The following is a 12961-nucleotide window of genomic DNA, read 5'->3' on the forward strand; positions in this document are numbered from 1 at the left end:
TTGTGCCAAACTAAAACTATGCCTTTTTAGAAATTCTTTTGTGATACCATGATCAGAGGTGATCATAGTCAAATTTTAAAAGAAGGGTTTTTTGACAAAATCCTTTGAATTAAGATTTTGAGTTATAAAACAAAAAGTGGTTTTTGGGGGCTTAGGTCAAAAAGGTTCAATTATTTGAAAAAGAGGAGGTTAAGGTAATGCAAGAGTTACCATAGCTTCACTATTTTTCTGGAGACTAGAAATTGTGTGTTGAGGTACTTATGGGGAAAACACCAAGCATAGGGTTTATGTATTGGTAAAGAAAGGAAAAGAATTTTCCAGGGCCACACATGTGTTTTATTTTGTGAGCTGTTAAGTTGTTTTAACACTTGAGGTGTTGTTCTAAGAGGTAACTCAAGACAAAACTCCACAAGCAAATCAAGACAATTCATATTAACAAGCAGATCAAGACAATTCATCTTAATTAGCATTTTAGAAAAAGTTTTTGTTCCCCCTGATTTTTTTGTACTATGGACAACTAAACATGGTTCCAAAAGTTGGGGTGTGACACCCAGGGTCTTATTTTTCCACGAAGCTTCCAGAAGACCGAGGGAGATATGAAGTGGGGCCACGAGGTGGCGCCACACTAAGGCGGCGCGGCCAAGGAGGGGCCCGCGCCGCCCTGGCGTGTGGGCCCCTCGCGTCGCCCCCTAACCTACCCTTCCGCCTACTTAAAGCCTTCGTCGAGAATACCCCAGTACCGAGAGCCACGATACGGAAAACCTTCCAGAGACGCCACCGCCGCCAATCCCATCTCGGGGGATTCAGGAGATCGCCTCCGGCACCCTGCCAGAGAGGGGAATCATCTCCCGGAGGACTCTTCATCGCCATGATCGCCTCCGGAGTGATGTGTGAGTAGTTCACCCCTGGACTATGGGTCCATAGCAGTAGCTAGATGGTTGTCTTCTCCTCATGTGCTATCATTGTTCGATCTTGTGAGCTGCCTAACATGATCAAGATCATCTATTTGTAATGCTACATGTTGCGTTTGTTGGGATCCGATGAATATGGAATACTATGTTATGTTGATTATCAATCTATCTATGTGTTGTTTATGATCTTGCATGCTCTCCGTTGCTAGTAGAGGCTCTGGCCAAGTTGATACTTGTAACTCCAAGAGGGAGTATTTATGCTCGATAGTGGGTTCATGTCTCCATTAAATCTGGGGGAGTGACAGCAACCCCTAAGGTTGTGGATGTGCTGTTGCCACTAGGGATAAAACATCAATGCTATGTCTAAGGATATTTGTGTTGATTACATTACGCACCATACTGACATAGGCATCCCCAATGGGCTTGCCAAAGATGGTACCCGGGGTTTACTGAAGGCCCACAACCCAAAGGATAAGAAGAATTCGGAAGCCCAACTTGCTTGTTAAGGAAAGCTAGAGTTGTATTAGGAGAGAACACTTGTAATATTACGGGAGGAGTTAGAAACCTTCCCGGACTTTGTAACTTGTACATCACGAATCCCTCGGCTCCACCTCCTATATAAGGGGGAGTCGAGGGACAAATAAAGCATCGATTCATTGTCTCACAAACCCTAGTTTTCATATCGTCGAGTACTTTTCGGCTGAAACCTTCGAGATCTACTTGCCCTCTACTTCTAACTAAAACCCTAGTCTACAACCCGTAGGCATTGACAAGTTAATCCCTTGTCACATACTTAATGCAATTGTCTGTTGTTTGCAACTTAATACTGGAAGGGGTGCGGACGCTAACCTGAAGGTGGACTTTTTAGGCATAGATGCATGCTGGATAGCGGTCTATGTACTTTGTCGTAATGCCCAATTGAATTTCACACTACTCATCATAATATGTATGTGCATTGTTATGCCCTCTTTATTTGTCAATTGCCCAACTGTAATTTGTTCACCCAACATGCTATTTCTTATTGGAGAGACACCACTAGTGAACTGTGGACCCCGGTCCATTCTTTACATCGAATACAATCTACTACAATACTCGTTCTTACTGTTCTTCGCAAACATCATCATCCACACTATACATCTAATCCTTTGTTACAGCAAGCCGGTGAGATTGACAACCTCACTGTTACGTTGGGGCAAAGTACTTTGGTTGTGTTGTGCAGGTTCCACGTTGGCGCCGGAATCCATGGTGTTGCGCCGCAATACACTCCGCCACCATCAACCTTCAACGTGCTTCTTGGCTCCTACTGGTTCGATAAACCTTGGTTTCTTACTGAGGGAAACTTACTGCTGTACGCATCACACCTTCCACTTGGGGTTCCCAACGGACGCGTGCTGTACACGTATCAAGCTAAATTTCTAGCGCCGTTGCCGGGGACGTGAAGTCACATTGGGTGGATGCCCTTGGCTCACCCGGAAGCTGCTGAATGAGCGGTCAGCGTAATGACCTAGCTATGTACATGCCGGAGATTAATGGTGCCACCGCCCTCCTACCTCTGGATAAGCAATAATTAATTGTGCACCACCGCCCCACGCTGCCTCCGGTATGAAACAGGGTGCTCGAGCACCGGCCCCTCCACACACAAACCCTAGCGCCGCCGTCAACCTTATCCCACAAGCGATACATGGAAGATTCTAAGGGCAGTGGTCATGGTCGCGTACGCCGTCGCCGAGGCTGCCGCGGCAGGGCTGGGGTGCAGGATCCCCACCCCCTTAACGCTCGTTGTCATCGGAATGCTTCCACCTCGAGTTTGTCGTCCTCATTAAGGAGGACCCCTTCTTTTCAAAATGACTCCCGGACAATTTCGCAAATATCTCGCTGGCCAGGAGCCGGCTGGTGTGCACTTGCGGGAAGCCAGCCGCGGCGAGTGTCAGTGGCCTGTCGAGGTGTTGTTCGATGGGGAACGCCACACGTTCCTCCACACTATCTCGGAGAAGTTCTCCCGCGCCCATAGCCTGGAGGACGGTTGCTTGGTGAACTTGAAGTGGGAAGGTGATGACGAGCTCAGGGTGAAGGTGTTCGACGACACATCCTACCATAGGCACTACCAAGACGACATCAGCGAAGGCGATGAGCAGAAGCATCGTAGTTTAGGTTTCTGGATGGTCTTTTCTTTGCAGCGAAGATGATGAGAGCCAGCAGAAGCCTCTAGTGTAGGTTTCTGGATGTTCGTCCTTTGCAGCTATCATGTTCTGCTAGAACAAGGGTGGTTTTTTTTCTCGCACTAATACTACTCCCTCCGTTACTTTCTATAGTGCCTATAGATTTTTGGCATTTGTTTCAGAATATAAGGTTCTAGCTTGGTTTTTTTTCAATTGCCCCCTCCCCGCAGCTCCCACACAACATGCGTGAGAAAAAATCCATACAAAATTGTAATTGAGATTCCTAATGCATGGCACAATCATTCCTTAAAATTAGGCAACAATGTTTTACTTAATTGAACTTGGCTGCACATACATGGATAATCAACAAGAGAGATTTGTGGGATTTGTTATGGTAAGCTAGGAAGATATGGATTTCTCAAATTTTACGTTGACCTCAAATTGTTTAGCTACTGGGTCTTGTGTGTAACTCTTGCGCTAATTTTCGTGCCAAAAAACTATAGTCATTATACAATGGAACAGAGGGAGTATTATTTATGCAAAACGGTTTGGGGGGGGGGGGGGGGGGGGGGGTGTGTGTATTTCTGTCTTGATAGATACTCCTACAAATGGGCAGATTCCATTTTTGGGCTTTTTTGATAGCATACCACATGTGGCATTTGGTGATACAAGTACAAATGAAATATTCATGCACAGTTGGCAAAATAAAAAGGACATCTTTTCTAGTTTATGGTTGTAGACTTGTAGAGTCTTGTCAGAGCACAGGAATCCCAACACATTATTATCGAAAAAAAGAGGAATCCCAACAAACGAAATATTCATGTACGGTGAGAAGAGGGATTTCGAACAGATCACAATAATTATCATAATCATCTGCAACCTGATGGATCATTGGTTCACTCATACGACGAACATTCTTCAGTACAGATAATTGCTGCATAGTTGCAGCGGCTTACTCTGCCACGAGCTCCCGCTCCACGTCGTCGTCGCCGTCCTCTTCGTCGCCGGCGCGGGACGGCATCGCGAAGCGGCACATCGGGCAGCGGCGGTTGACGAGGAGCCAGACAAAGATGCAGCGCTGGTGGAAGGAGTGGGAGCAGGGCATGGTCCTGAGCTTCCGGCCGCCGGCCGCGAAGTCCTCGAGGCACACCGCGCAGTCCTGCTCCGGCACCTCCCCCGCCGCCGGCACGCGCAGCGCCACCATGGCCTTCTTGGAAGCCGGCTCCTCTGCCTCGGCGGCAGCGGCGGCGGCGAGTCTGATCCGCTCCCGGTGCCTCCGAATGAAGTCCTGGTTATTGCGCCACCACCCGCCGACCGGCTCGGCGCGGGGGGGATCCCGGTCGCCGCGTCGTGGGACGGCGACGGCGGGATAGCTGTGGTCTGCCCTGGCGGCGGCTCGCCCCCTGGTCCGCTCCTGGTGCCTCAGTATGAAATCTTGGTTATTGCGCCACCACCCGCGGACCGGCTCGGCGCCAGGGGAATCCCGGTCGCCGCGTCGCGCGACGGCGACGGTGGGACCGTCGTGGTCTCCTCCCCTTGCTGGCTCCATTGCTGGATCGATCGGCTGCTCCTGCTTCCTGCAGGGGAAATTTGAAAGCCTAGCGGATCGAGAGACAACTAGGGCAGCTAGATCGATGAGGAGTAGACGGCCCTTCCTCGATTTCTTGTCGGCTCCTGTTCTAATACATTGTGGTTCCGGATTCCGATCCGGCGGCGGGAGAGGCGAGTGCTCTGCAGAAGTACAGAGGAAGGGGATGAGACGGATTGGGGGGAATCGTTTTTTTTTTTCCCTCTCTTCTTTGTTTTCTCTTAAATAACCCACGAACCCGCTCTGGAGCGGGTACCCGTTCCTACGGCTAATCGATGGAAAGTTCGGTTGCAGTTTTGCTCTGGTAGTTTCCATCCTATTTCATGGGAATGCACTTTGGGCTCATAGAAGCATTTCCTTCTATTGTGTGAATCCACATTTTGAAGTGTCAAAAAATTATAAACTAAATTTTTACATTGATATCTAGATATTTTATGTTGATACACAAATTTTCAAAAAAAGAAAAAGATTTATGCGACTCATGTAAAAAAGACAAATTTTGATGCTGTAACGACTACGTACAACGCATTTTTTTTTGTCTTTTTTGTACACACCACATAAAATGTTATTTTTCCACGAAAACTTGTGTACGAACATAGAATGTCCCGATGTACACCAAAAAATTTATGTCAATTTTTTTGATATTTTAAAAATTAATTTTTATTTATTTTGTATAATAGGAGCATTTGCTCCTACGAGCCAAAACGCCACCTCCCTATTTCATCTGCTACCTTTTAGGGAGAGTCATGTTTAACATGAAAAATTTAGAAAATTGCAGACATAGATTTTGAAGTTTGAACCACCTTGACAATGTATACCATCAAATTTGTAAAATACACCTTTTACAGCAACTATAGTAACCCGAGCAGATTGAGGATATCAAAAGCAACAAGTGCAAAGTAAGAATTTAACATTGACGTCAAAAAATAACACCATCGCCCTACCATGCCAGAGTTGTGCTAAACATTCATCAATACTCTTGATCAAACCAGCCAAACCTTGTTATCTAACTGTGACCCTTATCTATGTACTTCATTCTACCTATACGAAAAGCCCCAAATAAGGGATAGTTGCCTTGTTAAAAAAAAGGGATAGTTGCAACACGGGAACTAGAAGATCAAGGACAAATAAAAGGTCCATCCCAATTCGGCTTCACTCTAGCTAGTAACTCGTTTTAATATGCATGACAGTTATGTAGTACCGTCAAGGAGAAGATTAGGAGGACTCTGGCTTTTGTGGACTGACGAGTTGGATATCTCTATTCAGATGGACTCCTTTCATCTCATCCTCGCTTTAGCTAAAGATAAAGCCACTAATATTCCCTTCGGCTTAGTTTGTATTTATGGGGACCCTTATCATATCGATACCAGTACTATTTGGACCCAGGTTGCAGATTTTGCAAATGTTCATAGCAACCTCCCTTTAGTTTGCTTAGGTGATATGAATGACATTATGTATGAAACTGAGAAGAGTAATGATAATGTCAACTTCATGCGTATGGCTCGGTATAGAAATCTTATTAAGCAGGCTGGTTTGTTCGATCTTCGTTTTAATGGCCCTGCTTACACTTGGACTAACAGACGTTTTGCTTCCAATCCTTTATTTCAACGCCTGGATAGATGCTTGGCAAACAATCAATGGTGTGTGAATTATCCTGTAACCAAGGTTTATAACATGCCTTTAATTGTTTCAGTGACCATGCTCCTATCCTGCTTTCTACTAATGGAAAATCCAATAAAACGAAAAACCATTTCAAATTTGAAAATTGGTGGCTAAAAGAGGAAGATTTACAGGCCCATGCTGAAAGCTCTTGGCAACAATCTGTAGGGAAACCATATCACCTTAGATCTAATCAATTAGCTGCCTCTCTAAAAATTTGGTGCAAAAAGAAAAAGCCCCTGCAGGAGGAGCTCAAAGATCTAGAAAGAGAAATTCTTGATTTACAAACTTCTCCTATAAGCTAGCCAGATTTCTCTAAGGAACAACATCTGGTCACAAAACATGAGCAAACAACTACTAAGCTAAATGATTTTTATGTTCAGAGGGCTAAGAAAAGCTGGGCCAAAGATGGGGATAGAAACACAGCTTTTTTCCACAGAGCAGTGGCAAGAAGGAGAAGAAGAAACTCCATTGTTTCTGTTAAAGATGAACAAAATATAACACACTTTATGCCTGATCAAATTGCAAACACTTTTGTTCTGTATTTCAGATCCATCTTTGCCTCTCAATCAACTCATATTGCAGCTTGTAGAATCCCCACTTCTCCTCCACAAACTAGTGACTTCACTGATTCAATTCCAACAAAGGAAGAAATTTGGGAAACCCTCAAAGGTATGAAAAGAAATGCTTCCCCTAGGCCAGATGGTTTCAATGTGGAATTTTATCTTGCCACCTGGGATTGGATAGGAGATGATGTGTTTGCTATTATTGCTAATTTCGTTAATACTGGAATCTTGCCTCCCCAATCAAATAAAACTCACATTGCCCTAATTCCAAAAAAGCTCATTTCTCAGGTTCCAGCAGACTATCGTCCTATTAGCCTCTACAATGTTATTTACAAGATTATTACTAAATGTCTGGCAAATAGGCTTAAACCTCATCTCCCTGATCATATCCACCCATCTCAGCAAGCTTTTATTGAAGGTAGAAGAATCAGTGATAGTATTATTATTGCCTAGGAAATTACTCACTCTTTCCAACTTTCTTCCTGGAAACAAAAAGCTTTTATGTTGAAAATTGATCTAGCTAAGGCTTTTGATAGGCTGGAGTGGAATTTCATTCTCTCTGCTCTTACTCGTAAAGGGCTGCATGGTCATTTCATCAACCTCATTCATGCTTGCATTTCGACCCCTTCTTTCTCTGTTATTATCAATGGTCAAGCTTATGCAAATTTCACCAGCTCTAGAGGAGTAAGGCAAGGTTGTCCCATTTCCCCTTACCTTTTTGTGCTTGCAATAAATGAATTATCTATCCAGCTTCAGCAAGGCCTTTCTCAAGCAACTTTAAATGGCATTACTCTCGGACCAAACTGCCCTCCCATCCACTCTCTTCTGTTTGCTGATGATTTACTTATTTGTGGAAATGCAACTCGACAAGAGGGTGAGGCTATCAGACATATTCTTCAGAACTTTTGCAGGCACTCAGGCCAAATTCCAAACTGGAACAAATCAGGTATTATTTTCAGTAAATCTGTAGACAGCACTACCCAAGCTCAGCTTAAAAATATTTTCCCTATCCCTGATATTGATGATAACTTCATCCACCTGGGTCACCCTTTGATCTTGCCTGCTAAAAATAGATCTGAAGCTTACAATTTTATTCTAGCAAAATTCAAATATAAACTTTCAACTTATAAAGCTAAGTCTTTATCTCATGCTGCCAGGCTAGAGCTTATTAAATCCGTGTTCTCTTCCATACCTGTCTACTACATGTCTAACATCATTTTCTCCAAGAAATTTCTTGCAAAAATCACTGCCCATTATAAGGAATTTCTGGTGGACAGGAATTAATAATGACCCTGATCATAAAACTTTGTGTCTTGCTGCTTGGAAAAACATTTGTACTCCAACAAAAGAAGGAGGCCTAGGAATCAGGAATCTATCTGCAGTCAACCATGCTCTCATTCTCTCAGCTACTTGGAGAATTGCTGAAAACCCTCAGAGCCAAATTCATCTTATTCTCAAATCAAAATATTTTAATGACACTGCTATTTGGAGAGCTAAATCAAACTTACCAAAATCTGCTTTTTGGAGGTCAGTTATGAAAACTCTTCCTCTGCTGCAACAGAACTCCTTCTATCAAATTTCTCAAGGGAATGTTTCCATTTGGAGTACTCCTTGGTGCACCTCCTGGGAATCTATTTATGATGATCTTATCATCCAACATCCCCATTTTGTCTATCCTGCAGTTGTCAAAGATTTATGGATGCCTCACACTAAGCAGTGGAATGTTGAGCTCATAGACAATCTTTTCCAAAGAAACACAGCTGACTCTATAAAAGCTGTTAACATCATTCCTTATGATGATCCTGATATTCTTTGTTGGAAGTTAACCCCTAATGGAAAATGCAGCACCAAAGCTGCATACAAAACTTGTCTGCAGGCTCTTTTTGATGCAGGTACCCCAAAGCCAACTCCTCCTGATAATGCAGCGCTTGGCTTGCTACACAAGGTATGGAACAACAAGGAGTTGCTACCAAGAGTCAAAACTTTTGCATGGAGAATTATAAGAAGAGCTATCCCAACAGCAGAAAGAGCTTCAAGGTATTCTAGGCATATTTCTAATATTTGTTGCAGGTGCGGATTACAGGAAAATGATTCTCATCTTTTCTTTACCTGCACTTTTGCAAGAGCTGCTTGGTTTCATGCTCCTTGGTATCTTAGAATGGATTTAATTGCTCAAAATGCTCAGAACATACATACCACTGTGCTTCAACTTCTTGCTCTGGATCATCCACATGTTAACATTCCAAACATTTTTACTTTCCTCTGATGTCTTTGGAAAATGAGATGTGAAAAGCTTTTCAACAATATTGAGGGGCAGCCCAATCAAGTAATCATAAGAGCAAATGCCTTACTCAACAGCTTGCAAATTCCGAAAAAACCCTACTCCTCCTACCAAGTCTGTTTTAACCCCTGTTGAGCTGTCATACTCTGGTCCACAAAAATTTGTGGATGCAGCTTGGAAAAAAAACGAGCAAATGGACAAGCAGTAAAAGCAGGGGTTGGCATATACCTCACCTGGAAGAATGGCCAACATACCACTGACGTTTTTATTTCAGCGAAGACAATTCCTGTCTCCACTCCAATTTAGGCAGAAGTGGAAGGACTCTTAATTGCAGCAAATGTCGCCTCTTCTCTTATGTTGCAGGAACCCTTCTTCTTTAGAGATAACCTCTGCTTAGCGAAGGTGGTCCAAGCAAATGGAGGAACAAATCCGACTTTTCTATGGGAGATTAGGAGACAAGCTGTGCAGTTTCATGATAATCTTCATCACCTTTGCCCAAGAATTATGCACATCAACAGGACCCTCAATGTCGTCTCTCATACCTATGCTCATCAGGCTAAGACTCTACCCAAAGTCTCACCTTTATGTTCTTGCAATAATCCTACTCATGGCTCCTTTTCTTGTCCTGTATCTGTGGAAATCAACAGATTACCACCTTCTGGAACAATATTTGTATCTGTACAATGCCTATGAGTAATGAAATTAGGGTGCTCTGCACCCTACCCTTGTTCAAAAAAAAACTGGATCAGCAAACATCAGACATACCAACCGCTCCACAAGTGATTGCACATTTCCATACCAAGAAAAAACATTTTTGACCATATGGTTGCCGCTCTTGCAAAAATCCTCCACTCGTCCTCTATGAAAGGAAGCCATGAGGGGGATTAAATCCACCAGTGAGCAAGGAACTTGACACCTGCTAGACAACTTTGAAAAAGGCAAAGACTGTGTCGAGTGGAGACAACAAAAAAATTGAGTGAGCGGGAATAAAGGACCATGTGGTGACAAGGTGAGGATTCGACTCCAAGGAAGAGGCCCTGTCGAGGATGTTAATGGTGGGTCCAGTGTGGGAGAAGGGGACAACCCGATGCATACGGCTAAGATTTTGCAAACGACTATAGTAGATGACCGAAGCCACCTTCAAGCATCTAGGGTTGACAATGATCGGTTGAATGGATAATGGGACAAAGCTTCGTGGGCAAACAAAGAGAAGGGGATGGATGAAAATTGATTTGTCATTTTTCTGATTCTGGTATCAAACAAAAAACATGCTTAATCTGAGAGAAGTAACGAACAAGAATTTAGGAAATCGTCGAATGGTAGCTCTTAGCTTCTGAATAATGATAAGTAATGAATGTAAGTCCGTAAGATCTCCAGTAAGTGTAAGAGACTTTGCTTTACAAGTTAGGGGAGCGGAGTCCACATTTCCCACCTCCGGCACATGCTAAGCGTGTCCATTTCGGCACCAAGTGATGCTTGAATGGCCGTGGCTAACCGATGTTGCCGGCTTACAGCTGTGGGTGTTAGCGGGCACTAGAAGATTGTGTGATTTAATGCCGAGAGAGTGATTGTTGTAATAATATTTTCGGTACATTGCATGATATTGATGTAAAACATCTCCTTAACTAATAGAATAGGGTAAAGCATCTGCCCTCGTTTCAAAATATAAGGGCATCTCCAGCGGCTCGCCGCGCGTCCGCGCGGACCGGAAATGCGTCTGGCACCACCTTCAGCGGGGCGACGCAAAGTGACCGGGCCGTCCGCGGAGACGCAAACCTGGCCCAAATATGCGCCAGGTTTGCGTCTCCGTGGACGCTCGGCGGTCGCGCGGAGCGTCCGCTCGCGTCCCCACGGGCCCTCATGGCAGCGACCTAGGTTCGATTGGCCTCGAATTCACAACGCGCGCCGGTGTGGCAACCGCGGCGACCAACCGCCGCAATGGAGCGCCGAACCGCCGCGGAAGAGCAACCGCCAGCCTCTTCGCTATACGCGCTGCCGTTAATCCACGCACATTATAACCCCTCGCGTCTACGGTGATTCAAGTTCAACCGCCTCCTTCTTCTTCCTCTTCTTCTTCTTCTCCAACACCGGCACGCCATGAGCGACTACACGCTGCCGTCCGACTCGGAGAGCGAGGGCAAGTCGCCCGGATTTCTGCATTGGTGGGAATCCCCTGTGACGCCAAGCGATCATGGCTCCACGCCCAGCGACCCTGCCTCCACGCAGAGTGAGGACGAGGAGGACGGAGGCGGCAATGGCAGCGAAGGCCTGGAGGAGGACGGAGGCGGCGCTGCCAGCGACGCCGAGGAGGAGGAGGAGGACTCCGACAGCAAGTTCGCCCGGTTGGAGGCGCAGGAGGCGGCAGACGACAAGGCGGCGGCAAGGAAGAAGTCCAGGGCGCTGGTGCGGGCGGCGCGTCGTCGTCCGTTCACCGACGACGACGACGAAGACGATGTTTCTTCCAGTTTCAACTCCTCGACGGGCGCGTCGTCCTCCAGTTCCGACGAGGAGGTGACAAGCAAGAGGCGCAGGAGTTTCGACGACGAGACAGGGCCTTCTAACAAGAAGGCCAAAAAATATTTTTAGTTTATATGTTTTTAAATTTCTTCATGTTAAATATGTTTGAATCTAGTCGATTGAAATCCGGTTAATTGTTTAGGCTATAATCTATTCGATTTTACCAACATGATATCATTGAGTACAACTTTTTCTCGTTTAAAACTTGATCATTCAACAAAATTGAAAGAAGTAGCACAAAAAAAAAAAACACTTGCATGTCCAAAATGCGTCGGACCGCTGGAGGTAGCCCCGACGCAAACGGACATTTCGCCCCTCGCGGTCATTTTGGCGTTCGCCAGGCGACGCAAACGGAAGCGAGCGGACAATTTGAACGTCCGAAATGCGTCGCGCCGCTGGAGATGCCCTGATGCTACAACTAACTTGATCAGAGATAGTAAAGTAGAGCTAAGGGTTGTGATACATGCATGTTCCGTTGCTTACTTTTATCGAAAAAAAATGTTCCGTTGCTTACAAGTCTTGAAAACATTGGTAACCCGTTGGATCACTGAAGTAGGCAGTCGATGCATCGGTAAACATTGGTCAGCTGCTAACTTGTTCATCTGAAGCGTGCTACTCACCGACGAGCTCCCGCACGTCATCGCTGTCGTCTTGGGTCCGGGGTGGCATCTCGAAGCGACACATCGGGCAGCGACGGTTGACGAGGAGCCAGTCGAAGATGCATCGCCTGTGGAAGGAGTGGGAGCAGGGCATCGTCCTGAGCTCCCCGCCGCCGCCGGTCACAAAGTCCTCGAGGCACACCGCGCAGCCTTGCTCCCTCGTCTCGCCCGCCGCCGGCACGCGCAGGGCCGCCATGGCCTTCCTCGAGGCCGGGTCGGCGCGGGCACGACCACCACCGTCGTGGTCTCTGCCGGCGCCGTCCCAGTCCTCCCATTCCATGGCGGCCTCGGCCTCGTGGTCAGCCCTCCGCGCCTCCTGGCGCCTCGACACGAACGACTCCCGCTGATTAAGCTCCGCCCACCAATCGCCGAGCCGTTCATGGAGGTGGAGGGAGGAACCTCGGCCGCCGCGACGCGCGGCGTCGAGGAGGGACCCGTACCGATCTCCCCTCGCTGCTGCCTCCATGCTTGATCGATGTGCAGCGACTAAACGATGGAGCGAAAGTGTTCGACGGCGAGCACGTCTTGCCAGATGATAGCCCGTTCGTGACCGTGTCCGTTACCGTGTCGGAAGAGCACGATTGCACCGGCAAATTAATTTACGAAAAATTGAGTAAGTAG

The 12961-nt window shown here is 46.1% G+C and overlaps 2 protein-coding genes across 2 annotated transcripts; both read right to left on the minus strand.

The window, feature by feature from the left end:
- Positions 1-3860: 3860 nt before the first annotated feature.
- LOC127300056 (uncharacterized) lies at positions 3861-4864 on the minus strand. Its single transcript, XM_051330134.2, has one exon. It carries the CDS (start codon positions 4617-4619, stop codon positions 4023-4025), a length of 597 nt encoding a protein of 198 aa, XP_051186094.1. The 5' UTR covers positions 4620-4864; the 3' UTR covers positions 3861-4022.
- A 7429-nt stretch (positions 4865-12293) lies between these two features.
- Positions 12294-12806, minus strand: LOC127303610 (E3 ubiquitin-protein ligase RDUF1-like). The gene has a single exon (XM_051334322.1). It carries the CDS (start codon positions 12804-12806, stop codon positions 12294-12296), a length of 513 nt encoding a protein of 170 aa, XP_051190282.1.
- Between the last annotated feature and the right edge of the window lie 155 nt (positions 12807-12961).

Source organism: Lolium perenne, chromosome 5 (genome assembly GCF_019359855.2).
Source record: "Lolium perenne isolate Kyuss_39 chromosome 5, Kyuss_2.0, whole genome shotgun sequence".
Lineage (NCBI taxonomy): Eukaryota > Viridiplantae > Streptophyta > Magnoliopsida > Poales > Poaceae > Lolium > Lolium perenne.

Coding starts and splice junctions, on each gene's coding strand:
- LOC127300056 (XM_051330134.2), bottom strand. CDS start 4,619: ATGGAGCCAGCAAGGGGAGGAGACCACGACGGTCCCACCGTCGCCGTC.
- LOC127303610 (XM_051334322.1), bottom strand. CDS start 12,806: ATGGAGGCAGCAGCGAGGGGAGATCGGTACGGGTCCCTCCTCGACGCC.